At 42.4% G+C, this 25,480-nt stretch overlaps 2 protein-coding genes across 3 annotated transcripts; both read left to right on the top strand.

Annotated features, from left to right (window-relative positions):
• The first annotated feature begins 1,354 nt into the window (after nt 1-1,354).
• LOC142378638 (NACHT, LRR and PYD domains-containing protein 3-like) lies at nt 1,355-11,136 on the top strand. Its single transcript, XM_075463371.1, has 7 exons — nt 1,355-1,681; nt 3,660-5,305; nt 6,986-7,330; nt 8,538-8,705; nt 8,801-8,971; nt 9,106-9,354; nt 11,064-11,136. Exons 2-6 carry the CDS (start codon nt 3,678-3,680, stop codon nt 9,323-9,325), a joined length of 2,532 nt encoding a protein of 843 aa, XP_075319486.1. The 5' UTR covers nt 1,355-1,681; nt 3,660-3,677; the 3' UTR covers nt 9,326-9,354; nt 11,064-11,136.
• A 4,290-nt stretch (nt 11,137-15,426) lies between these two features.
• Nucleotides 15,427-25,480, top strand: LOC142378639 (elongation factor 1-alpha 1-like). 2 transcript variants are annotated; one of them, XM_075463372.1, is made up of 9 exons: nt 15,427-15,972; nt 19,724-19,820; nt 19,956-20,120; nt 21,164-21,343; nt 21,432-21,728; nt 21,842-21,992; nt 22,377-22,633; nt 24,507-24,741; nt 24,822-25,480. In XM_075463372.1, exons 3-9 carry the CDS (start codon nt 19,977-19,979, stop codon nt 24,944-24,946), a joined length of 1,389 nt encoding a protein of 462 aa, XP_075319487.1. In that variant the 5' UTR covers nt 15,427-15,972; nt 19,724-19,820; nt 19,956-19,976; the 3' UTR covers nt 24,947-25,480. The 2 variants fall into 2 exon arrangements, with proteins under 2 accessions (XP_075319487.1, XP_075319488.1); XM_075463373.1 differs by lacking the exon at nt 15,427-15,972 and adding an exon at nt 16,026-16,044.

The raw sequence follows: 25,480 nt of genomic DNA on the forward strand, positions 1-25,480 counted from the left end.
TCTATGTAATTTGGGTTCAGCCGCTTCTTCCGGGATGCCCATCTCCCCGATGTGGCCTTGTAATCACCGTGAGATGAACGCTTGTCACGGGTTTGCCCCGGCTCGGCTCTGTTTTGTACGGTGGCCGACACGTGCGAACGCGCTGCAAACGGAAAAACAAATCCAACAGTAAAAGAGAAAAATGCGGCAATCACAATAACGACACGCGCTGCAAACTCCAAAACACAAGCAAAAGACTCATGCAGCCCTCATGTCCCGTCTCTGCTTCCTGGCATTGCCTCTGTTACTCCTCTTCACATTTGTTCTCTTTTCTCTTCCCTTGCCATATCCCTGTACTCTCTCTGTACTTTCCGTGCACTCTGTTTGTCATCTCTCTTACCATGTGAGTTTCCAATATGAGGAGACGATGTCCCCGAGCGAAAGCTAACATTAAATTAAATTAAAGCACGCTAACATTAGCGACATAACTCCTCTGCTCTTCTATAATAAGGTAAAATATTACGGCCAAGTGTTTAAAAAAGACATAAAGGACAACGAACCTTTTGACTTTCTTCTCTTTTGTTAATATGGTAGATCTCCCATAGTCGATCCCCTGTCCCACAGGTCGAGACCGCCTAGTGGCCTGGCAAACTTCCATTGTGTTTTTCTCTTGCATGTGTTTTGAAGTTTGCAGCGCGTATGCTCCGGTCGTTTTTGTGATTGATTTGTGACTAAACGAGGTGAGGCTGCGTTTCAGTTTTATGCTCCTAACATCTGGAACAGTCTTCCAGAAGATGTGAGACAGGCCTCAACTCTGACAATGTTTAAATCCAGGCTGAAAACAGTTCTGTTTAGCTGTGCATATGACAACTGAAAGTATTTCATCTGCACTCTTCACTTTTAAATTAACTAATTAATGATTATTTTTAATGGGTTTTAAATTTTTTTTTAAATTTTTTATTATTATTTTTTATTTATTTTTATTTAAATTATTGTTTTATTTCTTTTTAATGATTTTATTGCCCTCTTGTGATTTTATATAGCTGTGAAGCACTTTGAATTGCCTTGTGAATGAATTGTGCTCTATAAATAAAATTGCCTTGCCGCATTTTTCCAGACATCCCAAGTTCCAAAAACTCATTTCAGGGAGATGCTTATCGAGCCCCCCACCCCCATACAGACACACTTAAGGCCAGCAACTTAAGGCCAGCCCCCACCCCCAACCCCCGCCGCCCTCTGACAAGCAGTCGCCCTGAGCGCTCGTTGAACAGAGTGTCGCTTTGGACAGATACGCACAGGTTTCACAAGCAACCTCTCCCAACACCACTCTCTCTCTCGTGCCTGCGCAGTCGAAACGCGCATGGTGCACGAGTTATTGCCTGCACACTCGCATTGAAAAAAAAACAAAAAAAACTCCCTCGAATAGTCTAAAATCCGGGATATTTTATCCGACTCGCGGGCATCCGTGATTAACTATCAATATCAGGGAGACTCCCGGACCTTCCGGGAGACTTGGGATGTCTGTTTTTCTCTTGCAGCGTTTTATTGTTGGATTTGTTTTTCCGTTTGCACGTGTCGGCCAACGTAGTTTTGTCCTTCTGTGATGATGCTTCCGTGAACGCCACAGCTTCGAATCCGAGTCCGAAGAGGAGCCGGGTTGTTCGGATATTCCGGCAAGTTTTTCCCACAAACAAATCTGCAGGTAAATAGACGGAACTCCAGCTGCAGTTATATATCTGATTCCTTTACAACCGAAGTACGTTAGTTTTACGGGCTGCTGTTGAGCTAACCGAGTCTATTTTCTGCAGCTCACGGGAAAATAACCCCTACTTTTGTTTTTTGTTTGATTTTTAACCAACGAAAGTTGTTGCTCCTTCAGGTCTTAATTCACATTTAGTTACATTCAGTTAATATGGAGGGTATTCGGGATAAAAACCATGTTTGGTCATAAGATGTACAGTGTTTAGTATTCACATTTTTACTTACGGTTTATTAAATTATTAACGGGTGCACCGTGTCTGAGCATGCGCAGAAGGGAAACACGAACTTGTTGATCATGACGAAAAGTGAAAATTTGACACTTTTTAATAACAAGGATTTTAGCAGATAGTTCTTATATTGACTGAAGTAGCTACAGTACTGTGAAAAAGCGTTGATTCAGCCATATATTTGTTTCTTAATATTTTCCTTCCAAGCTGCCAGACTAGTTTAATCTTTTAAAGTGGCCTTGAGAAATAGTTCTCCTTCTTTCTGAATGTCTTTCAAAGTTTTCCTTTGGACATCGGCTTCTTTTTCTCTCTTTTTTTTTTTTTTTTTTTTTTTCAAGCCACAGGTCATTGACTTATGAATTATTCGAGCATACAAAGGGTCCCATGGCAGGCCTTAAGCTTTCTTAGTCTCTTACTGACTGATTTTCTTACCCAGTAGCCAGACGTCCTTGTCCAAAATGGAAGACGAGGGTGATTAAATTCAAGGAAAAAAGGCCTTTGATTCCTAACGACTCAATGAATAACAATGTTAAAGCTGCTCGGCTGGTCTGGGTACTAAAGTATAATCCGTTTTTCTGTCAAAACGGAAAAACGGAAGTAGCTGTCCTTTTTCCGTTTTTCGTTTTAAACCAAAACCAAAATCAAATAACGGACCAAATTTGGTTTTTGGAAATTACTTTTTCATTTTTCGTTTCTTACATTCGAACATGACGGCAGGCAGACCGGAAGCGGAAGTAACGCCAAAATAAAATTAGCGGGCTAATTTAATATGGGGGGGGGAGACTGATCCTTCCATTTGGGTTTTTGATTTTTCTGTTGTTGTCGTCGTTTTATTATTCTGACTAGTCTTGTCTTTTGTATATCTGCTTATTGAACAAATTAAACACATTTAAAAAAACAACAAAAAGAACCTCACTGTTGTCTATATTCATAGACACACCCAGCCTCGCTTTCAGTATAACACTCGCACTCTATAATTGCCATCAGCAAATTATATGAATTCTTAAAATTCTTTTAAGAAGAAAAAAAAAGACGTTTGTTGCTCTCGTTTATTTTGTTTAAGGTTTGTAGATGTGCAATGTTCAGCTGTCAGAAATGAAAGGCTAGCCTCATCTTTTGTCATATTTGGCTGTGATCACTTTTTTGTAGCGTATTATAATTTTATATAGGCTATCACGTTCTCCCAAACAACCAGCTGTTGTATTTTCACTTAACTAAAATAAATGGAGCCTACTACCTACAATGGGTGTATAAAAAGTGGAAAATATGTTTGATATTAAATGAGCCCACTAATTTTATTTTGGCGTTACTTCCGCTTCCGGTCTGCCTGCCGTCATGTTCGAATGTAAGAAACGAAAAATGAAAAAAGTAATTTCCAAAAACCAAATTTGGTCCGTTATTTGATTTTGGTTTTTTATTTTTTTATGAAATCATCAAAATCCGTTTTTTCGCCGTTTTTTCGTTTTTGGTTTAAAACGAAAAATGGAAAAAGGACAGCTACTTCCGTTTTTCGTTTTTTCGTTTTGACAGAAAAACGGATTATACTTTAGTACCCAGACCTCGGCTGACATGCCTGCTCGGTCCTGTTGGAGTCAAATGTAAAATTAGTTTGTTATTGTCGACATTTACGGTTATTGTAGCAGCATCTTGGGAGTTTTTAGGGTCTCACTCGCTGTTGTCCCATCTTTTCAGGACGTCCCTGCCTCTGTGATGGATCTCCAGGCCTGCCTCCGAAGCGCACTGATCAACAAATATCAGACACTGAAAGAAACACACCGTGAAAACTCACTGCTTCCTTCAAGACTTAGTAAATGTAAGATCAAGCATGACCACTCCAAAGAGGAATTGATCCAACATGAATTTAGATGTTTTGATGTCTCCGAACGATCCAGATGTGGGGTCTTTTCACGTGTCCCAGCCATAAACCTGTTGTCCTCCAGGTGCGATCACAGCAGCAGCAAAAGGACAGTCCTCACTATCGGAGTGAGTGGGATTGGAAAAACCACAGTGGTGCAGAGTTACGCTCTTGAGTGGGCTGAGATGAGGGGCTGCTTTGGCATCAACTGTCTGTTTCCGCTCACTTTCTGGGAGTTCAATCTGCTGAAACACAAACTGAGCCTCACTGAGCTTCTTCGGACATTTTACCCAGAATTACCTGAGCTCGACGCCTCCAGCCTGGATGACAACAAAGTGTGGTTTGTCCTGGATGGACTCGATGAGTTTAAGCAGCGGTTAGACTTCAGCTGTCCGTCTGTGAGCGATGTTACGGAGCCGTGTACAGTGGATGTGCTCGTGACCAGTCTGATCAGGGGAAATTTACTTCCCAGAGCACACGTATGGATAACAACCCGATATGCAGCAGCAACGCAAATCCCTGATCAGTATCTGTTTAAACAGACAGAGCTGCTGGGGTTCACTGATCTGCAGAAGGAGCAGCACTTCCAGACGATCATTGGCAGCAAAGAGCTGACTCACAGAGCCATCGACCATATTAAGATTACAAGGAGCCTGGACGTCCTGTGTCAGATTCCCCCAATTTGCACCATTGTGGCAACTATTTTGAAAGATCATCTGGAAGGACAAGAGGAATATGAAATCCATCCCTTGAGCCTGACTCAGATTTACCTCCTGGGGTCCGATCTTTTGGAAGAATCCAACGCAGATATTCTGGCCAAGCTGAAAAAGCTGGCGCTGCTTCGGATGGGAGAGGGTGACGTAATGTATGAGGATGATCTCTTAAAGATGGGCATAACTGTTGCAGAAGCATCGGATTTCTCCACGGAGTGCCCACTGATGCTGAGAGAGGAGACGGGGCTTCACGACACCAGTGTGTTTCGCTTCGGTCACTCCAGCGTTCAGGAGTTTTTGGCCGCGTCTGCAAAACTGGACGAAATTGAACCCCAAAACGTTTCTGTCCGCTCGACTTGCTGTCAGAGTCTGGTAGACGAGGCGCTGAGCGACACTCGGGGAAAGTTCGACATCTTCCTGCGTTTTGTCTTCGGCCTCATTAAGGAGCGGCGCTTGTTAGAGTACAGAGATGCGCTCTATATCCACACGACAAAGCTTTGCTTCGAGTGTTTCTTTTCTCCCTTTGGTGTGAGTCTCTTTCACTGTCTGAGAGAGTATAATAGGCAGGCTTTAGTGGACGAGGTCAAGTACAGTCTGTGGCACGGTTATCGTCCAAACCCCGAATGCACAACGATGGACTGGGATGCATTGATGGAAAGGATGAAGGTTTTTGACGGGCTGCAGGAGAATTTTGATCTGCAAGCGTCGATGAGATGTGATGAGAAAGTCCTCAGGCACCTACCAGTTATTTTGAAATCAAGAAAAGCCATGTAAGTTTGTTGCATGCAGCCTCGATAAGTTATATATATACACATACCATAACTATCTATAAAGCTTTGCTGGTTTGTAAATAGTTAGAGATACACTTGGCAGCAGCCTGTTTTTTATTTTTTATTTTATTGTTCCAAAAACTGGGATTAAAAAAAGAGTTTTATTTCATTTTAAACAGTTTACATCCATGTTAGCTGAATAGTCAAGTGAACATTAGTTTGTTGGTCTGTCATGTGAAAAAGAAAGTTAACCCCTCAGTCAGTTCTAAGGTTTTACTTATCATGACATAAATAATGTAAGTACAACACATGACACATCGCACCATGTCAGTATGTATTTAACACAAAGCCAAAATGCAGAAGCAGTGCATAGAAAACTAAGTCCAGCCTTAATGATTTCATAGGATTTTTAAGGGTAAGTAGCAGCCGTGTGCTGCTGATAAGCTGAAGTAATGGTTTCCTGTGGGACGTTATCAGTCTCTCTCATGGTTTTGGAGGAATCTTGGCCCACTCTTCTTTCCAGCGCTGCTTCAGCTCATTGAGGTTTGCAGCATTGGTTTCTGCACAGCTCTCTGAAGGTCCCACCACAGCATCTCAGTCAGGCTGAGGTCTGGACTTTGACTGGACCATTGCAACACCTTGATTCTTTTCTTCTTCACACATTCTGTTGTAGATCTGCTGCTGTGTTTGGGATCTTTGTCCTGTTGATGAGCCAGTTTCAGCCCAGCTTTAGCTGTCGGACAGACGGCCTCACATCTGACTCTAGAACACTTTGGTATCCAGAGGAGTTCATGGTGGACTCAATGACTGCAAGGTGCCCAGGTCCTGTGGCTGCAGAACAAGCCCAGATCATCAGCCCTCCACCACCGTGCTTGACAGCTGGTATGAGGTGTTTGTGCTGATATGCTGTGTTTGGTTTCCTCCAAACGTGCTGCTGTGCATTATGAGCAAACATCTCCACTTTGGTCTGGTCTGTCCAAAGGACATTGTTCCAGAAGTCTTGTGGTTTGTTCAGATGCAGCTTTGCAAACCTAAGCTGTGCTGCCATGTTCTTTTTAGAGAGAAGAGGCTTTCTCCTGCAGCCCTTCCAAACAAGCCATACTTGTTCAGCCTTTTTCTAACTGTGCTGTCATGAACTTTAACCTTTAACATGCTAACTGAGGCCTGTAGAGTCTGAGATGTAGCTCTTGGGTTTTTGACCTTGGGGTGACCTTGCTGGGACGTCCACTCCTGGGAAGATTGACAGCTGTCCTGAATGTTTTCCACTTGTGAATAATCTTTCTCTCTGTAGAATGATGGACTCCAAATAGTTTGGAAATTACCTTATAACCCTTCCCAGATTGATGGGCAGCAACAACTGCTTCTCTAAGATCATTGCTGATGTCTCCTCGTTGGCATCGTGTTAACACACACCTGAATGCTCCAAAACTTCTACTTTTATAGAGGTGCTCACACTCACTGATGATCAATTAATCAGTGCATTGATCAGCAGATCATCTGGCTGTTACTTAATTCTACTCTTAATTCCTGTAGTAAGGGTTCACTTAGTTTTTTACACACTGCTTCTGCATTTTGTCTCAGTTTTTGTTCAATAAAGAATGACACATCTAAGGGTGTATTTACTTCATGTTAAGACAGAATAACTCTGGAGCTTCACCTTGATCTCCACCCTTTCTGCAGGCTCCGCTTCTCTAACCTGACAGACAGGTGTTGTCCAGCTTTGGCATCGGTGCTGAGCACAGGAGAGTCTTACCTGAGAGAGCTGGACCTGGGATACAACAGCATCAGCGACGACGGTGTCAGGGAACTTGTGAAGGGGCTGAATGATGAAAACTGCAGATTGAAAGCGCTCAGGTTGCAGGGCTGCGGAGTCACCTCACAAGCTTGTGAATACCTGGCCACAGCCCTGAAACGCAGTCAGAAATTGCAAGAGTTGGATGTCGGCTGTAATGAAATAGGAGATGAGGGACTCCGCCATCTCTCATCTGGTTTGAGAGATCCTAATTGCCAGTTAGAAACCCTGAAGTAAGTGTTTAGAAGTCAACTTCAGAAAGGACTCAGAACTACAGACTTTTTTGTCACTTATAGTGTTAAATGTGTAACTGTGAATGGATAAAGTGAGAATATCATTTGAGATTTTTTATTTGCAAAAGTATTCAGACCTTTATTTCAGTGAAAAACCTCAGTGGCAACAGTTAAAGCTTTGAGTTTTCTTACTGGCCACGCAAACCTGAATTTATGTAGTTTATTCTTAGTCCTTTCAGGTCCCGTCTCACCTCGTCAGATTAGATGGAAAGAACTGTGTCTGAACCACCATCTTCTGAGGTGGGTCTCCTTTGTGCCCACCTCAGAAGAGGTGGGTCTCCTTTGTGCTCTCTGATTCTGATTCTGAATTCTGATTCACAAGGATGTGAATGTGGCCTGCACCGCCGCAGTTAATGGAAACGTGTCTGATTCACGTATTTAGGAGCACAACGGTGGCCGGAACACCTTCTGTGGAGATTGTTGTCCTTTTGGAAGCTTCACCCTTGTCCGATGACCTTTAAAGCGACTGTTGGCGACCCCCTTTGCTCAGTTCTTTAGTGAAAAGTCTGGCTGGTCGCAGCGTTCCTCCAGTTCAGCTACTGAGGCTGCTGTACATCAGACCAATTAGAATTCTCCTCTTGAATAGCTTGTGTTTCGGCCCCCTTCTGCCCTTTGTGTTGTATGATGTGTGTCCCAGTTGGAAGTTGGAGGTCTTATTTGTGAAGTGTTCAAGTGCTATTTTGTGCTTGGCTCTGGCTGTGTGAGGAGAGACAAGAGGGAGGCTTCTTCATGTAAGTTTGGTGGGTAAAAATGTTTTTTTAATGCTCGTGTTTTAGTGCAGACATCACTTCTGAAGCTCAGAGAGAGTTCTGCTGACCTCATAGCTCGATATTCGCCCTGGTGGGACCTTTATCTGCAGATATGTGTCTTTGTTGGCCACGTCCAGTCGGTTCAGCTGGCAGTTCCAGTCAGTTTCTGAAACATAGAGCAAGGCATTTTTATCCAGGGAAAGTTGAATCTGGTTTAAAGGGGGGAAGTGATTGGAAAAGGATGGCAGTTTTATCCATGTAAAATTGAACCTGCAGCTCAGTGAAGTGCACAGAAAGTGGAGGAGTCTGAATACTTTCCAATCGAACTGCAGATAAGATTTTAAAGCTTTTTTTGTTTTTTAAAACGTCGATGCACATGCATGTTGTTTTCATTGCAGACTTTCGCAGTGCAACATTGAGCAGAGGGGCTGCTATCATCTGGCCTCATCTCTGCAGAAGAACCCCGTGTCTCTCAAAGTGTTGGATCTGAGCATCAACACAGTTGGAAATGAAGGGGCCACCGAGCTCTTTAAGAAATTTGACATTTCAAACCTACGGAAACTGGAGTGAGTATGACTCAGCATGAATGTCGTCGGCCCTGTTTTTCAGGATAAACCATCAGATCTCAGTTATTTAATGGCATTTTTCATGTTCCTGGTAGGATGTACCACTGCGGCCTCACTGCGTTGAGCTGTGGACATATCGGAAAAGCTCTGAAGTCTGAAACCAGCACCCTGGTAGAGCTCAATCTGAGCAACAACAGACTGAAAGATGCCGGGTTTCAGGTCATCTGTGAGGGCATGTACGCTTGGTGCAGTCTGGAGAGACTAAAGTAAGCATCATGTCTCTCTTTGGGCACATCCTGGATGAAAACATCCATTTTTGAATGAATAGAAATGTACCGGTACTGACTGCTCAATAAGCCAGAATGACTGATTAATGACATTCTCTGTCATTTCTCCTCAGTGTTTCGAGATGTGGAATCACTGGGAAGGGTTGTATTTATCTGGCAAAAGTCCTGTGTTCAGTCTCGCAGCTCTACAGCGGGTTGATGCAACAGTCAGACTGGCAGGCGGTGGAGCTGAGAGACCTCGACCTCAGCATGAACTGCCTCGGAGACAAAGGAGTCAAAGAAATGTCCGCTGGCCTGAAGAATCCCCTCAGCCATCTGAAAACTCTCAAGTGAATCACGAAGACATAAACCTCACCATCAGAGTATGTTTTTATTTTTTTTCTTGGAAGAAGAAGATGCTAATTTTTGTCTCTTGTCAGCCTGAGTCACTGCAGCCTGACTGACGAGTGCTGCGGCGAGCTTGCGTCAGGTTTGGGGTCCCAGGAGAACATCTACGAGCTGGATCTGTCCGGAAACGATCTCCAAGATAAGGGAGTAAAGAAACTCTGCATGGGGCTCAGAGCCCCTAGGTGCTCAGTTAGAAAACTGTCGTGAGTTCATTTTTTTTTAATAACTCATTTAAACTCATTTCAACTTTGATTTCAACTAACTAGTTTTTAACTGTCACTTAAAACGTGGTCCAGATATCTCAGCATGACTCCTTAAAGCCTGTTTTACAGTATGCATCCAACAGTGTGTCCAAACACAGCCCCAAATAGGATAAAACAAAGTTAAAATAATTTTATTTTTAGGTTACTGAGGTCCCTCCATGTGTGTGTAATGCAGGAGACATCTTCTTAAATCCTGTGTATACTATAATTATTCAGAGAAGTCCAAAGAAAGTATGTTAGTTATAAGATAGTTTGTTGAGCCACTTGAAATTGAACAATGGATTGTTCAAGCATTAAAAAGGCTCCTAACTCAAGGGATGAACCAGTGTTGTGTCCACACATAACAGACAACTTAGCAAAGAAGCCATTTTAAATTGGATCTTTAGGCACTTTGTTCCCAGCAGCCTGTCACAGAGACACATCATTTGTTCCCATTTCTATAGTTGCATCTATGAAAAACAGCAAAGATAACACAGTCTGACAGACAGAAAATAGGATTTCTGCAGCAACAAGGTGATTCCCAAAGAGCTGTTAGCTGAAAACTTGGCATATCTCAGCATGGTGTGCAGTGTGTCCTTAAAACATTTGAGGAAACTGGACAAGTGGACAAAAGAAGAAGTGTCAGGCCTAAAGAACTATCTACAGCAGATGAACAGGATCTGAAAGTGATGTCCTTAAGAAAGAGGAAAAACTCCAGCAAAGACCTGACACAGGAGCTGAGAGATGCATCTGGACCTTCAGCTGATCCATCTGCTGTTGGCCCAAGCCTCATCAGAAATGGGCTCCATGGAAGGGTGGCTGTCAAGAAGCCTTTCTTAAGGAAGGGAAACAGGGAGAAAAGGCCGAGCTGTGCCAAAGGACACAAGAAGTGGACTGAAAATCAGTGGCAACAGGTCTGATGGAGGGATGAATCCTCCCCAGAGCCCGGACCTCAACATTACTGAAGCAGTGTGGGATCATGTTGGCAGAGAACGGAACAAAAGGCAGCCGACATCCAAAGAAGAGCTTTGGGATGTCCTTCAAGAAGCCTGGAGAACTATTCCTGAAGACTCCTTAAAGAAAGGACAGAAAGCTCGTCTGAGAGGGTTCAGGCTGTGTTGGAGGATAAAGGAGCTCAGACCAGATATTCACTTTAAAGCTGCTTAGAACTGAACAAACTCTGTTTTTTATTGTTTCTTTTTTCATTATGTTCCAATAAACTGTTGCACTATTTGTCATTTTCCTGTTAATATGTAAAGAAATAAGGGGTGACTTAAGACTTTTGCACGTGATGTTTGTTATTTAGCCCCATCAAAACCGTGTTAAAGACTCTGGATAAACAAGTGTTACACTTCCCAAAGTTTAGTGAGGACATATGCATATCTTTATTAGCAGCGTCACACTGTAGAGTCACAGTGAGCGTGTTCTGCATCTTTCTCCAGGTTGAGGACCTGTGGCCTGAGCTCCAGCAGCATTCATATTCTGACTGCTGCCCTGAAGTCAAACCCCCAACATCTTACAGAGCTGCATCTGATGGGCAACAATGTGGATGACTCGGACATCAGAATGCTGACAGAGCTGATAAAGGACCAGAAATACTCACTGCAGACCATAGAGTGAGTAGTTACCACTTACTGATGTCACTGCAAGTCTTTTTCCAGCCTCATTTCTGCACTTTTTTAGAGATTTAGAGATCAGAACACGATTATTTCATGCTGTTTACATGTAAATGGAACCCAGTTGAGTCCCAGTTGAGAGAGGGTCCCGTAATGGACTGAAGGTCTCTAAGGGGGCAGCGGATGGAGCGTTGAAAATGTTGTATTCTAAGCAGGATCAGGCTTTTTTTTATCGTGTTAGAAGAAAGCTGTCTGGCTTTGTCTCAGGGGCCGAGGAGCATCTCTCAACCTTTTCAGCTCTGAAACATGGTAGCCTTTCACAGAGTTACAATTTACTGATGAATCCCAGTCAGAGACTAGTGGAAGCAACAGAAACGTGTACTGTAATGATGGAGCAAAAGACCGTGATGGGACATAATAACCATCTGATCCTCATAAGGTCTTAAAATGAGATAAATACAACCTCAGCTGAACAACCAGTGGCGGCTCCTGCCTTTTTTTTGGTTAGTGCAATTTCCAGTCTGTGAAAGCTGCATCAGAGTGTGCTGTGCGAAGCTGAACTGATTGCACCGATGCAAACCTGTTATGTTCCCACGCAGGAAATAAAATGCCCAATCGTCCAGAAACTCCTTGTCTTCCTTAAATAAACACAACGCAGAGTCGAGGGGTTATTTGGTCTGCCAAATAACCAAAGTGACTGCAATTTCCCCCGTTATGTCCATAAGTACCATAAAAGTCCATAGGACTGAGGTATATTTGTCTAGGTAGCATAATTTATTGTAATAATTTTTAATAATTTTTTGTTATTTTTTGCATAATTTGCCAATCAGTTAAAATTACACCTTAACCATTATTTATTTATTTTCCTCATATTTTTCCAGGATTCTATGAAATAAGTAAACACATAAGCTCTTAATGATAAGATTCATTCAATTCAAGTGTTTATTGAAGTTTTGGAAAATATGACTTAGAAAAGCATAACCAATTGTCAAACATGGTTAAGTGCAGCTTACTTATGTGAGATTTCTCTCTTTTTTAAATATAATACTGCACCATTAACAATGAATGTGTCATTATACATTCTGCTATTATTGTCAACATTATATAAAAGATTTAAATCATTACAAGTCAATGACTGAGCACAAAAGGTTAAGTTATTTAGCTACATCAAATACTACCTGGAAAAATACCAGGGTTGGTGGAGCCCTGGGTTTCATCTTTGCCTCGCAAGGCGAGCCCGAAAATCCTGCAAAATTCTTCCAAACTTCCTTCTCCGCATTAGTACGACGACTAAAGGGTACTTCTTTCAGGCCCCATCCACACGTAGCCGGGTATCTGCTAAAACGAATATATTTTTCTACGTTTGGACCTGTCATCCACATGAAAACGCATAAAAACGCATCGTAAACGAATGTTTTTAAAAACTCCGGGCAAAGTGAAGATTTTTGAAAACTCCGTTTATGCAGCTGCGTGTAGACAGAGATAACCGGAGTTTTGCGTTTTCGAACGTCACAATATGCGCCAAAACAACAACAAATCTTCTTTAAAGTCTAAAGTGCGACCTTTGTTTACTGAATAAGCATGGATGCCTTGAGAACTGTGGTGGTTATTATTGTGCAGGCGCTGTTTACTGCCTTGATTTTACACGCCCAAGTCGTACTCCCAGAGGAATGGCGTGACAATTTTGCATGTCCTGGTGTCCTCACTCCTGTCGCTGTCAGAATTATTACGTCCTCATATCGAGGGGCAGTCCACTGTCATGCAATCACCTGTCAGTGTGCTCAAAAAAGTTGCGTGCACACTTTATTATTTAGCTGACGAGGGCAGATTGCGCAAAACAGCAATTGCATTTTGGTTGTCAAGACAGGTGAAAACGCAGATGTTCGGTTATGTGTGGAAGGTGTTTTTTTTCGAAAACGAGGTAATGTGGATACAAATTATTTTATAAACGGAGGGGGGGAAATATTCGGTTTTAAAAATACCCGGCTACGTGTGGACATAGCCTCAGAAACACTACCGTATTGTTGCACTCGACACTCGCCATCTTCTTCGTAGAATGTTTTTTTTTTTTTTCTTTATTGAAAACCACAATGTTACAACAACAACAACGTAGAATGTTCATGGTCCCGCGCAACAGACATGTGACGAAAGCACGTTGTGCGTCGTTTGTGGGAGCACATAAACCCTCATAGAAAATGCATTGGGAGCATGATTTTTTAAAAAAAACTGACGTACCATTCATGTCAATGGGAGCTTCCTGGTGCAAATTCGTCCCTGACAGAAATCGCCCCATATGGGCGTGGCAACACCAGGCGCGACCTTAATCTGATTGGACAATGACATATACAACCAGTTTGCCTACAGTAGATCAGTCCCGCCTTAGCAACTAGATTAAAAAAAACAAAAAAAAAAACCTCCGTATTTGGTAGTGCATCGCACAAATCGCCCCTATGGAGGAACCGCCGCTGTGAACAACAGCATGTGACACCATGTTAAATTTAACAAAAACTAAAGCAAAACACAGAAGCAGTGTGTGAAAAACTAAGTGAACCCTTACTGCTTCCACAGGAATTAAGAGGGTAAGTAGCAGCCAGACGTTGCTGATCAATGCTCTGATTAATTGATCATCAGTCAGTGTGAGCACCTCTATAAAAGAAGAAGTTTTGGAGCATTCAGGTGTGAGTTAACACGATGCCAAGGAGGAAAGACATCAGCAATGATATTAGAGAAGCAGTTGTTGCTGTCCATCAGTCTGGGAAGGGTTATAAGGCCATTTCCAAATTATCTGGAGTCCATCATTCTACAGAGAGAAAGATTATTCACAAGTGGAAAACATTCAGGACAGCTGGTGGGATGCTGCTCACACCATTATTTAGGGTCAGAATGTTCTCTGTCAAGGTGATGACGGAAGATAATATTGTAGCAATCTCAGACACAGTGGTGCCGGGGCAGAGATTGGGCTTTGGCTACGTACGCACAGACTGTTATCAGGAAATATAAGAGGATCTCACAAGCTGCCATGTAATATGTTTCAATGTTGTTCCTGTAAATAAATTTCCCATAAGAGGCTGCAGAGGTGAGTCTGACTACTCTTTTCTCTGCAACACTGTCAATTATTCACCCCAAGGTGAAAAACCCAAGAGCTACATCTCAGACTCTACAGGCCTTAGTTAGCATGTTAAAGGTCAAAGTTCATGACAGCACAGTTAGAAAAAGACTGAACAAGTATGGCTTGTGTGGAAGGGCTGCAGGAGAAAGCCTCTTCTCTCTAAAAAGAACATGGCAGCACAGCTTAGGTTTGCAAAGCTGCATCTGAACAAACCACAAGACTTCTGGAACAATGTCCTTTGGACAGACCAGACCAAAGTGGAGATGTTTGCTCATAATGCACAGCAGCACGTTTGGAGGAAACCAAACACAGCATATCAGCACAAACACCTCATACCAGCTGTCAAGCACGGTGGTGGAGGGCTGATGATCTGGGCTTGTTCTGCAGCCACAGGACCTGGGCACCTTGCAGTCATTGAGTCCACCATGAACTCCTCTGGATACCAAAGTGTTCTGGAGTCAGATGTGAGGCCATCTGTCCGACAGCTAAAGCTGGGCTGAAACTGGCTCATCAACAGGACAAAGATCCCAAACACAGCAGCAGATCTACAACAGAATGTGTGAAGAAGAAAAGAATCAAGGTGTTGCAATGGTCCAGTCAAAGTCCAGACCTCAGCCTGACTGAGATGCTGTGGTGGGACCTTCAGAGAGCTGTGCAGAAACCAATGCTGCAAACCTCAATGAGCTGAAGCAGCGCTGGAAAGAAAAGTGGGCCAAGATTCCTCCACCACCATGAGAGAGACTGATAACGTCCCACAGGAAACCATTACTTCAGCTCACTGCTGCTGAAGCTGCTGCTACAAGCTGCTGGATCAGGGGTGGACTTAGTTTTCACACACTGCCTCTGTGTTTTGTCTCTGTTTTAGTAAAATAAATGATGACACAGTGTAATATGTCGTGATGTTCGTCGTAGGTCACGTTTTCCTCATTCTGGGACCTGATGAGGACTAAATTGTTATTATTTTTTTCACAATATTCTGATATGTGAGACCTTGGATTTGAAAGAGGGCGTACTTTCTGAGGTCGAAGCGTTCATGTTCCCCGCCTTTATTTTCTTATCTTTTCAGTGTCACAGCAGATTGAAGAAGGCTGACAGAACAACTCGGACATCTTTGGGTCAAACACTGAGCTCCATAGAAGAGCCGTCTGTGTTTCACTGGGACTGTTTATTCTCGTCACGTGTTGGAGAATATTTCCTGGATGATATGTGAATATGCCCAATATATGATTTAATGCATAGATAATTACCTATTTTTGTTGATGTTTTTTTTTTTTGTTTTTTTTTTTTTTAATCCAGTACTTCTTAAAGAAGAACATCTTTCCTCTGTGTTAATGGGACTTTGTGAAGCATTTGAATGTTAGGAGCCTGCATCTGTTACCATTATGTATTATTCTTGTGCCACACTGTGAACCTTTTCTGGAGCCATGTAATAAATGCGTCTGCGTTCTTTTTGCACCAAGCTGTGCAGTGTGGCTTCGGTTCTCTGTTGCAGCAGGTCTCCATCTGCCGGCAGAGCCTGGCACTTGCAGTAAATGACGCATTTGACGGCGGTTGACACAGCAGAACTCTTTCTTTGGGTCAGCACCGCAGGCAGCATCTCGCAGTGAACGCGGCTCTCAGGCAAAGGTAAGCTGGAGGATGCTTTCCGGAGCAACGGCACGCTTGTTTTTGTTTGCCAGCATCCGTGGTGCAGCAGAGGTTTGGGGATTTTTTTTTATTATTATTTTTTTTTTTAGGGGCATATGAAATGACTGTTATGTAAATGAATGATACAAAGTGACGTCACAGTTAAGCGGTGCGTCTTTGATGGTGCGGTAATTAGATGATTGCCGTCGGTACCAAAAAGTGCAGAGGGGTGGGAGGGCTGGTTAGGCCTGTGTGGCGCAGTTTCAGCTGGCAGTCATGCGGGAGGCTGTGTGCCGCTCATCATCCTGCTGCCTCTGAGGAACTGTCTGGGAAGTGGTGGATGCTGAGACATGCAGACGTTCCCAAAGCTCTCCGAGCTCCGCAGCGTCATGATGGACTTATTGTGGCAGCAGCAATATAATGTAATGTAATACTGATATTTTTACCCGCACGTTAATTTAATTGGAACTCCTTATAAAACAAGTTAGATTCATGCGACCTTTCATTTTGCGTCAACAGGAGTCGTCAGAAGATTTAACAGGTGCATAGTGTCAACAAATCTCACTGAGTTCAGGCGTTATTATCCATTTATTTGTAAATGTAATCTTCCTCGTGATATAACAGGACCTGAAACTTTACAAATTAGGATTTTTTTTAATGCTAATTTATTACTTTGAAACCAAAACATGTCTGCTGAAAGCAGTAAGATGAAGTCACAACTTTGCATGTGCGAGAGAACGTGCTGACGCAAAGCTAGTATCCTCATTAAGCTAACGAACTAGCTCAAACTGCAAGAAGAAAAACGGTAAGATGATTAATCCACTGAATGTTTTTTTTTGTTAACAATTACAATTATTAATTTAAGTATTATAAACAACCCCCCCCCCCCCCCAAAAAAAAAAAAAGAATGAAAGGCGAATCACTGAATGAGCTGAAAGGTTAGCTTAATTTGAGCTTTCCTCGCAACAAAATGACCGGCCATTAAATCATTCAAATTCCAATGACTCAAGTTTTAAGTTTTTTCTTTTCTTTTCTTTTAAACACACTTGTAACTACTAAAATAACTTAGATAGCCTGCTGTTTTAATTTTTGTTTGCCAATGAAGGCGATTGCGCGAAAACATTGCAACATAGCTAATGAAAAACTAGCTTAAAGTTTGCAATGTTACAGAAAAGTACATAAAAATAACTTAACGGATCAGACCTCTTTACAATTGTGTCCAATTTATATTTTTTCACTTACTATAAGTGTATGTTTATCCTAAATTAACACAATTTGACTAAAATCTAGGTTTTTATCAATGCAGTATTTGTAACTGGTGGAATTACAACAATGAAGTTAGACTGCAATAAAGGAAAAAGTAAAAAAAGGTTGATTTTACAAATGTTTTGGGGGGGATTTACACCATTTTAGACCCGATCACGATGGATTAACCACAATCCCTGGACAGTTATTATTTGAACTAGATAATGAGACAGATGCAAATGACCCTTGTTTGATCTTGACCTGGTTTCACAAATCACAATGTTTTAGATAGTTAATCGTTAAAGGGGAACCGCGGTATTTTCAACATTGAGCCTCTTTTCTGAGTCGTCTGCAATGTTTTAGAACCCCCCTCACCGCTTTTTTGATGTTTACTGCTGTCTCCGGTATTTGCCTAATTTTGATTCATCTCAACCTGCTTCAGAATGGCAAGTCATGTGCATGTCTTAAAATGTCCGTAAAAGCACCATAAACGTCCGTTTTCAAAATCATCAACTCACCGGAGTGGTTACTGGTGTGCACTGGTAATCCATATCAAATTTCGTTGCGAAAAGTTGCTTCTGTCGTGTTTTATTTGACATTTTGTACTGGATGTTCGTTGATATTACTCCGCCACCGCTAAGAAAATAGTGCGAGCATGAACGAGCTGCCAAATAAAACACGACAGAAGCAACTTTTCGCAACGAAATTTGATATGGATTACCAGTGCACACCAGTAACCACTCCGGTGAGTTGATGATTTCGAAAACGGACGTTTATGGTGCTTTTACGGACCTTTTAAGACATGCACATGACTTGCCATTCTGAAGCAGGTGGAGATGAATCAAAATTAGGCAAATACCGGAGTCAGCAGTAAACATCAGAAAAGCGGTGAGGGGGGTTCTAAAACATTGCAGACAACTCAGAAAAGAGGCTTAATGTTGAAAATACCGGAGTTCTCCTTATTATCCCGTATTAGCAATATCATTTATGAACATTGACTTACCCCCCGCTGCGTCCTGTGAGCCGAATTCCAGCTGAGTTTTGGCGTTGACGAAGCTAGTCCGGCTAGTTGGCTGGGGCTCGAAAAATAAAGCGTCTTGCTTCTCAAAAAAACTATGCGTTCAAAAGAGGAATACATTTGCATCACAAAATCGTTCTCGATGAAAAAGTCAGACCTCACTTCGCTTGGCGCTATTTTTGCCTCCCTTGATATCAATGCGTCAAGCCACCTAGCGATAGCTTCACCTGTTACGGTGTTGACTGCTCGGTCTGCTCTTCGGTCTGCACAGTTTTACATTGGACGCATTGATTTAATTTTTATTTAACATCGTCATAAATATAATGAATGTTAAACTAATCACAAAGGAGTCTTTGGTATTTGTAGGATAATCTAGTCCAGATTTGACTCGTCTAACGGTGTGTTCACACTTTGGTTCCCTGGTCTGGACCACAGCTGAAATTAGTCCTGGTCCACTTTGCCGTCCTGGTTCTGTTTACACTGGTATTTTCTTAAGAACCACTTTAAGTCTGATAAAAGACTTATCTGATGTATACTTTGTTCACTGAACCTACATCCCTCTAAAACATAGCTCCTATGATTTAAAGAACGAGGTAAGTTTGAGCTAATTAGCCTAATACAATAATGTTTGTTCAGATGTCTTTTGTCCATGTTGCATTCATACTTTGCTCGAACCCTACCAGTGTTCATTTGGTGCGCACTAATGGAGCAATCACACTGGGTTTGTTTTAACTGAAATAAGCTTGTTAAGTGTAAACACACCTTTAATGTTGGGGTTTTTCATCAGGACCTGGTCTAAGGTGGTCTAGATGACCTAAAAGCAGTGAAATGGTCCTTCTCTTTCTTTCCCCTTAACTGCCAAATAAGGAGCTACAAATCTGGATCCATCGTAGGAGTTCTAGTTTAATTTACTGGACAGAAACCTGGACCTGATCAGGTTTTTATAGTACTATGCTAGTGTTTAAGGCAAATAAAATCAATAAATATACTCCCAGATTAATGTCGTCTTTAGTCAACATGAAAAAGCTTCGTGTTTCAACAGGCATTTGACATGTTTGAAGGGGTGATGACGCAGATTATCTGTCACCTGAACACCTGTCAGATTTTTTTAGAATTATGAAACGGAATCGATGTTTTCATGATGTTTTCTGAGAACAGTTGTAATGTGAGATGACCATAATGGCCCAGAGTGAAATAGCATCTGTTTTTGTGCCTTTTTGTGTGTACTTTAGCGTCGTGGCTCTTGATGCCTCTTAGTTTAACTGGATGTAAAATATTTAATCCAAAAACACGAGCTTCCTCATGAAGCCGAAACATGAACATCTGATGTCAAATGTTATGTGAGCTCTTGTAATATTCACTGCTAGGCTTGACCCTCAGCTCTCTGTAGTAATTTACGTTGTATGAACATGACGTGCGTTTACATTTCGTGTGTTTTTCTTATTAAATATGAACTTATTTCCCTCTTCACATCTCTTCACATCTGAGACTGAGAGTTGAACCTGAAGCTCTGCAGTGCAGCGTCTCTCTTACTGACGTCATAAGAACTACGTTTTCTTTCTCTTTTCTGTCTTCTCCACACGAGGTAATTAATGTTCCTTTGTTTAGTAGAAACACGTTAATGATTGAATGTTGGTGTCTGTGGAGGAGTGCTGCGTCTCTTGAGCTTCTGTATTTCATTTACTACACGCCACTGACTCTAGCTTTTGGCATCTTCCAGTGTCGTGTTGCGTGAGCCACGATGGGGAAGGAGAAACTCCACATCAACATTGTGGTAATAGGACATGTGGACTCGGGCAAGTCCACCACCACTGGGCACCTCATCTACAAGTGTGGGGGCATTGACAAACGAACGATCGAGAAGTTTGAGAAGGAAGCTGCTGAGGTATGACTCACTTTTATTCCTTACATGAATTAAAACAGAATCTTATGAATTAGCAGTTATAGAAGTAGTCCTAATTCTTTCAAGTCATCCAGTCTAACAGGTTTATGGTCTATTTCTGTCTTCTTATGGGTAGTTTTTGGTTTCCTTACCCAGATGTTAGATCAGGCTGTGGGGGCATTTACTTAAAAGCCTTCAAGCCTGTAGATACTTACTACAAATTACAGTCGCACAGAGAATTACTATGAATGAATAATGACTTAGTTTATTTATTACATGGCGTGGACATAATAATGCCCACAGTTGCTCTCTCTAACAGTACAGTCCAGTGTAATGGTCCTGCAATGAATACTGCAGGTGTGAAGCCTAATTTGAGCTTCACAGAGTAAAACCTTAGGATGTGGAAGTGAAACACCCGGATAGTTCATAGCATGCACGAGATGGCTGAGCGGGAAATCCATCCGGCATAGAGAAACATTTTGGCTGCTATGAATTAAAACTGATATATTTTGAAAATATGACGAGCCATTTTCAAAGTTTTCACCCATCTCAGCAAATTACAAACTTTTACTGCCAAGAATTTCCTTCTGCAGTCAGTTTAAAACCACTTTGGAGCCAAGACACACCATCTCATCTCAAAGATATTTTACTGATGCTGCTTATAGTGAGACTAAAACCAAAAACATGGCATCATTTAAGGAAGCTGCACCCATAGTTTTGTAATGTAATGACATTCCTCTGAACTGCTATCGAATGGTGAGATGCCGAGAGATTCCCACCTCTGTTATATATGCATCTGTACAAAAAGTAATCATAAACATGTGTTAGTTGGTAAGCAGAGTCATTCCTTAGAAAACATTAAGAGAGGAAATACACTAAATCTGACTTTGAAAGCTGAATGATGGAAATAAACACATATGAATCCTCTTGTTGTAATTAGGAAGGATAGCTCAGACATGAGTTTTTCTGCTCAGCTTTGTACAAACTCCTCTATGAAAGAAAAAAAAAAGCCTGAAAAATCTTTATCATTTCCTTTTTATCTTCAGATGGGAAAGGGCTCCTTCAAATACGCCTGGGTTCTGGACAAGCTGAAGGCAGAGCGTGAACGGGGCATCACCATTGATATCTCCCTTTGGAAGTTTGAGACCAGCAAATACTACGTCACCATCATCGATGCCCCGGGACACAGGGACTTCATCAAGAACATGATCACTGGGACATCTCAGGTAGAGTTAGAACGGGTAGAGGAATGGAAAAAGAGGGAAAAAAGGTGTGAAATACTTCCTCATATCTGCCTTTAACCGCTTCCTTCAGGCCGACTGTGCTGTGTTGATCGTGGCTGCCGGCGTGGGCGAGTTTGAAGCTGGCATCTCAAAGAACGGACAGACCCGCGAGCACGCCCTCCTTGCCTACACCCTGGGAGTGAAGCAGCTTATTGTGGGCATCAACAAGATGGATTCCACCGAGCCCAACTACAGCCACAAGCGTTATGAGGAGATTGTGAAAGAAGTCAGCACTTACATCAAGAAGATTGGATACAACCCTGACACCGTGGCCTTCGTGCCCATTTCTGGGTGGAACGGAGACAACATGTTGGAGCCCAGCCCGAATGTGAGTCTGCTCAGTGATTTTTCTTCTAAATGAAGGGAGCCTGGTATGACCATGCAGGTCGATATCAAATCATCGCTTTCATTACTCACATCACAAGTTCTCTCCCGCTGCAGATGACCTGGTTCAAGGGCTGGAAGATCAACCGTAAAGACGGTAATGCTTCAGGCACCACACTGTTGGAGGCTCTGGATGCCATCCAGCCCCCCTCTCGTCCCACTGACAAGCCCCTCCGCCTGCCTCTGCAGGATGTGTACAAGATTGGAGGTGAGGATCAAGTCAGTTATACAACCACGTACGAACTGTTTCATGTTTAATATCGTCAGCTTCATTTGCCTGCAACACATTCCAAAAGCAGTTAAGAAAGTAAAGCTTTTATCACTTTGCAATGCTTCCCGGCCTCCTCCCAACACTTAAAAAATGTTCTGGCGTGATGAAGAGTTCCAGGTGTTATTTTGATTTCATTCTTCTTGCAAACACGTCTTTAGTTATGCAGGATCGCCGCAATGCAGAGCCAGGCTAAGACGATTTAGGTCTTAAATTCTCATGGGTTCATTCTGTCCTAAATGCTCAAGCATGAGAAATATATTTCAGCATTTTGATTCATGAAGCTGTTTTACAAAGTTCGAACCTAACCTGCCTCTCTGCCAGGCATTGGTACCGTACCTGTGGGGCGAGTAGAGACGGGAATCCTAAAACCTGGCATGGTGGTGACTTTTGCCCCTGTTAACTTGACCACTGAGGTCAAATCAGTGGAGATGCACCACGAGGCCCTGACTGAGGCGCTGCCTGGTGACAACGTAGGCTTTAACGTCAAGAACGTGTCTGTGAAGGATATCCGCCGAGGCAACGTGGCCGGAGACAGCAGGAACGACCCACCACAGGAGGCAGCCGGCTTCACCTCTCAGGTCAGCCCCCAGCAGTTAGCTCTGAAAAGTCTCTGAGTTTATCCCTCTGAATTTGGCCTCACCGCTCTGCTGTCTGTAGGCAGAGGTGGGTAGAGCAGCCAAAAATTTTACTCAAGTAAAAGTACTGTTACTTTAGAATAATATGACTCAAGTAAAAGTAAAAAGTAGTCATCCAAATAATTACTTGAGTAAGAATAAAAAAGTGCTAGGTGAAAAAACTACTCAAGTACTGAGTAACTGTTGAGTAACGTCTGATTTATTTGTTAACACAAGCATTCAATCAGACAGATAAAAATACAAAATAATCATCTTTAGGCAAATTAGAGTTCATCCAATTGATAAAATAAATTAAAATTAATTAACTCATTGCAAAATAGCTTAAATTAAAAATAATCCAGGTAAATTCAAGTACTTCAATAAAAAATAAGAGATTTAGGAAATGTTTAAAACATGTAACCTAAAAAACAAATATTCACCTATCCATGGGGGGAAACAAATTTAGGAAACTTACCGCTGCATGTTTCCTCAAGTTAGATGTTGAGTTTCTGAATGCTGAAATGTCCGTTTGTTTTGGTTAACACAGAAGACACATAATGTAGCTGCTGTTTCGCACTTTCTGTAAAGTAAACATGCTTTCAGTATGAGGCCTCGTCTGCGTCTTCATTTCCGACCGTTGATTCTGACATTTTTCATCTATTTCTTTTTTTTGTTTGCTACGACTGTAAACTGTAAAGCTAACCTGTCCCGCCGCTGAGATTGAGTCACGTGACGAGACTGTACGGCTACGTTTGATTGGTGGAACACAGTCACATGGTAGAGCCTTTGGCAGAAGTCTCTCTCTCTGTCAAATTAAAACATTCAAATGAGGCGTACGTGGGGGGATAAAAATAATGAGGCGTAGAATACCAAAGAGGTAAGAAGAAAAGTAACCAGCTCATTGTAGCCTAATGTAGCGGAGTAAGAGCCAGTGTTAATTTCGTCAACCAAGACGATGACGAAAATATTTCGTTAACGCCCCTTTTTCCCGTGACGATGACGAGACGATGACGCACAAAATAAAAAATGATTTTCGTTAACGAGACTAAGACAAGACGAAATTTACAAGCCATGGACATTAAAAAATGTAATTGTTTATAATTAATTTGTAATTTGTAATTGTTAATATAAGTGTTTCTTGAACTTCATAGAAGATTACGCGCTGTTGCCCTGTTTGTCCCTGCACGGCGCCTGTCCCACAGTGCCTCGCGCGGCTCAATCAGTAGTCGTTCAGTGAGTCGAGTTCAGTTGAGTTTAGGCCCTTCCCATGTCAAGTAACGTAGCCGGTCGCTAGCTATAACTTAACCGTAGCTAGTTCAACTTTGCAGTCCAGTCATGGCGTCGGGCTCGGATACCGGTATACGGTTTGTTGGAGCTGGGCGAAAACAACGCCTGGATGTATGGAGCCATTTCGTTTACAACGCGAAGGACAACAAAACAACCTGCATGATAATGATTGATCATAACGCCGGTGGTGGTGTGATATATGTAAAAAAGAGAATCAGTGTGTGGAGAAGTTCTATTCTGCAGAGTGTTATATAAATAAAATAGAGAAAAAGAAGCAGTGTGTGGAGAAGTTCTATTATGTACAGTGTTGACTGAAATGACTAAAATTTGACTAAGACTAAAATTGATTTTCGACATTGTGACTAAGACTAAGACTAAATTAAAAAAAGCTGACGAAATTAACACTGGTAAGAGCACAGTTTCTTCTTCACAAATCTACTCAAGTAAAAGTAAAAAGTATAGTGATTTAAATATACTCCTAGAAGTACAATTTTTTTTCAAAAACATACTCAAGTAAATGTAACTCGTTACTACCCACCTCTGTCTGCAGGTGATCATCCTGAACCATCCCGGGCAGATCAGTGCCGGCTACGCCCCTGTGCTCGACTGCCACACCGCACACATCGCATGCAAGTTCGCAGAGCTCAAGGAAAAGATTGACCGTCGCTCTGGAAAGAAGCTCGAGGACAATCCTAAGTCCCTGAAATCTGGAGATGCTGCCATCGTTGATATGATACCAGGCAAGCCCATGTGTGTGGAGAGCTTCTCTGAGTACCCGCCGCTGGGTAAGTTTTCACTCTGAAGTCGACAGCAGTCTTTACGTTAATTCCACTGAATGTGAACTCACACTGGTTTCCCTCCTCAGGGCGTTTTGCTGTCCGTGACATGCGTCAGACAGTGGCGGTGGGGGTGATTAAGGGCGTGGAAAAGAAAGCCCCGACGAGCGGTAAGATCACCAAGTCTGCACAGAAGGCCCAGAAGGCCAAATGAACGTTGTGCTGGGCTGCTGCCCCCAACGCTCAGCGTGGCCGAAGACACAGTAACGCTCCACCTCTTCTGCACACCATAGTCAGCGTCTGGTCTATTGTCACAATGCATCGCAAAAGCAGACGAAGGAAAAAAATGTTTCCTCTGCAGTCAATGATTAACATGTAAACTCGCTGTTATGTGTAGGTTTTACTGTAACTCAGCAGAAAAACAACAGCTCTGCATCACAGTTCTCAGCTGTTGTGGTTAAAGTTCAGCTGCTCATTGATCCAGCCAACATACGTTCTTTACCAGGTCTGTGTTTAAGCATTGCTTCATTATGTAACTTAAAAAAACGCGACGTGCTCATTAACCAGGTGTAGTTTGGCTGCCTGCTCGTTCACCGTTGGGCACCTCAGAGAATCCAGCTTCAGAAACTCGCGCCCAGCACTTGGCTCGACTTCAGCTCCCTGAGTGTCAGTTACTGTAAAGTTTGTGCACCTTAAACGCTGTTATGTGTGAGCATACATTCATAAAAGTAAATATGTTGAAACACTT

Source organism: Odontesthes bonariensis, chromosome 4 (assembly GCF_027942865.1).
Source record: "Odontesthes bonariensis isolate fOdoBon6 chromosome 4, fOdoBon6.hap1, whole genome shotgun sequence".
Taxonomy (NCBI): Eukaryota; Metazoa; Chordata; class Actinopteri; order Atheriniformes; family Atherinopsidae; genus Odontesthes; species Odontesthes bonariensis.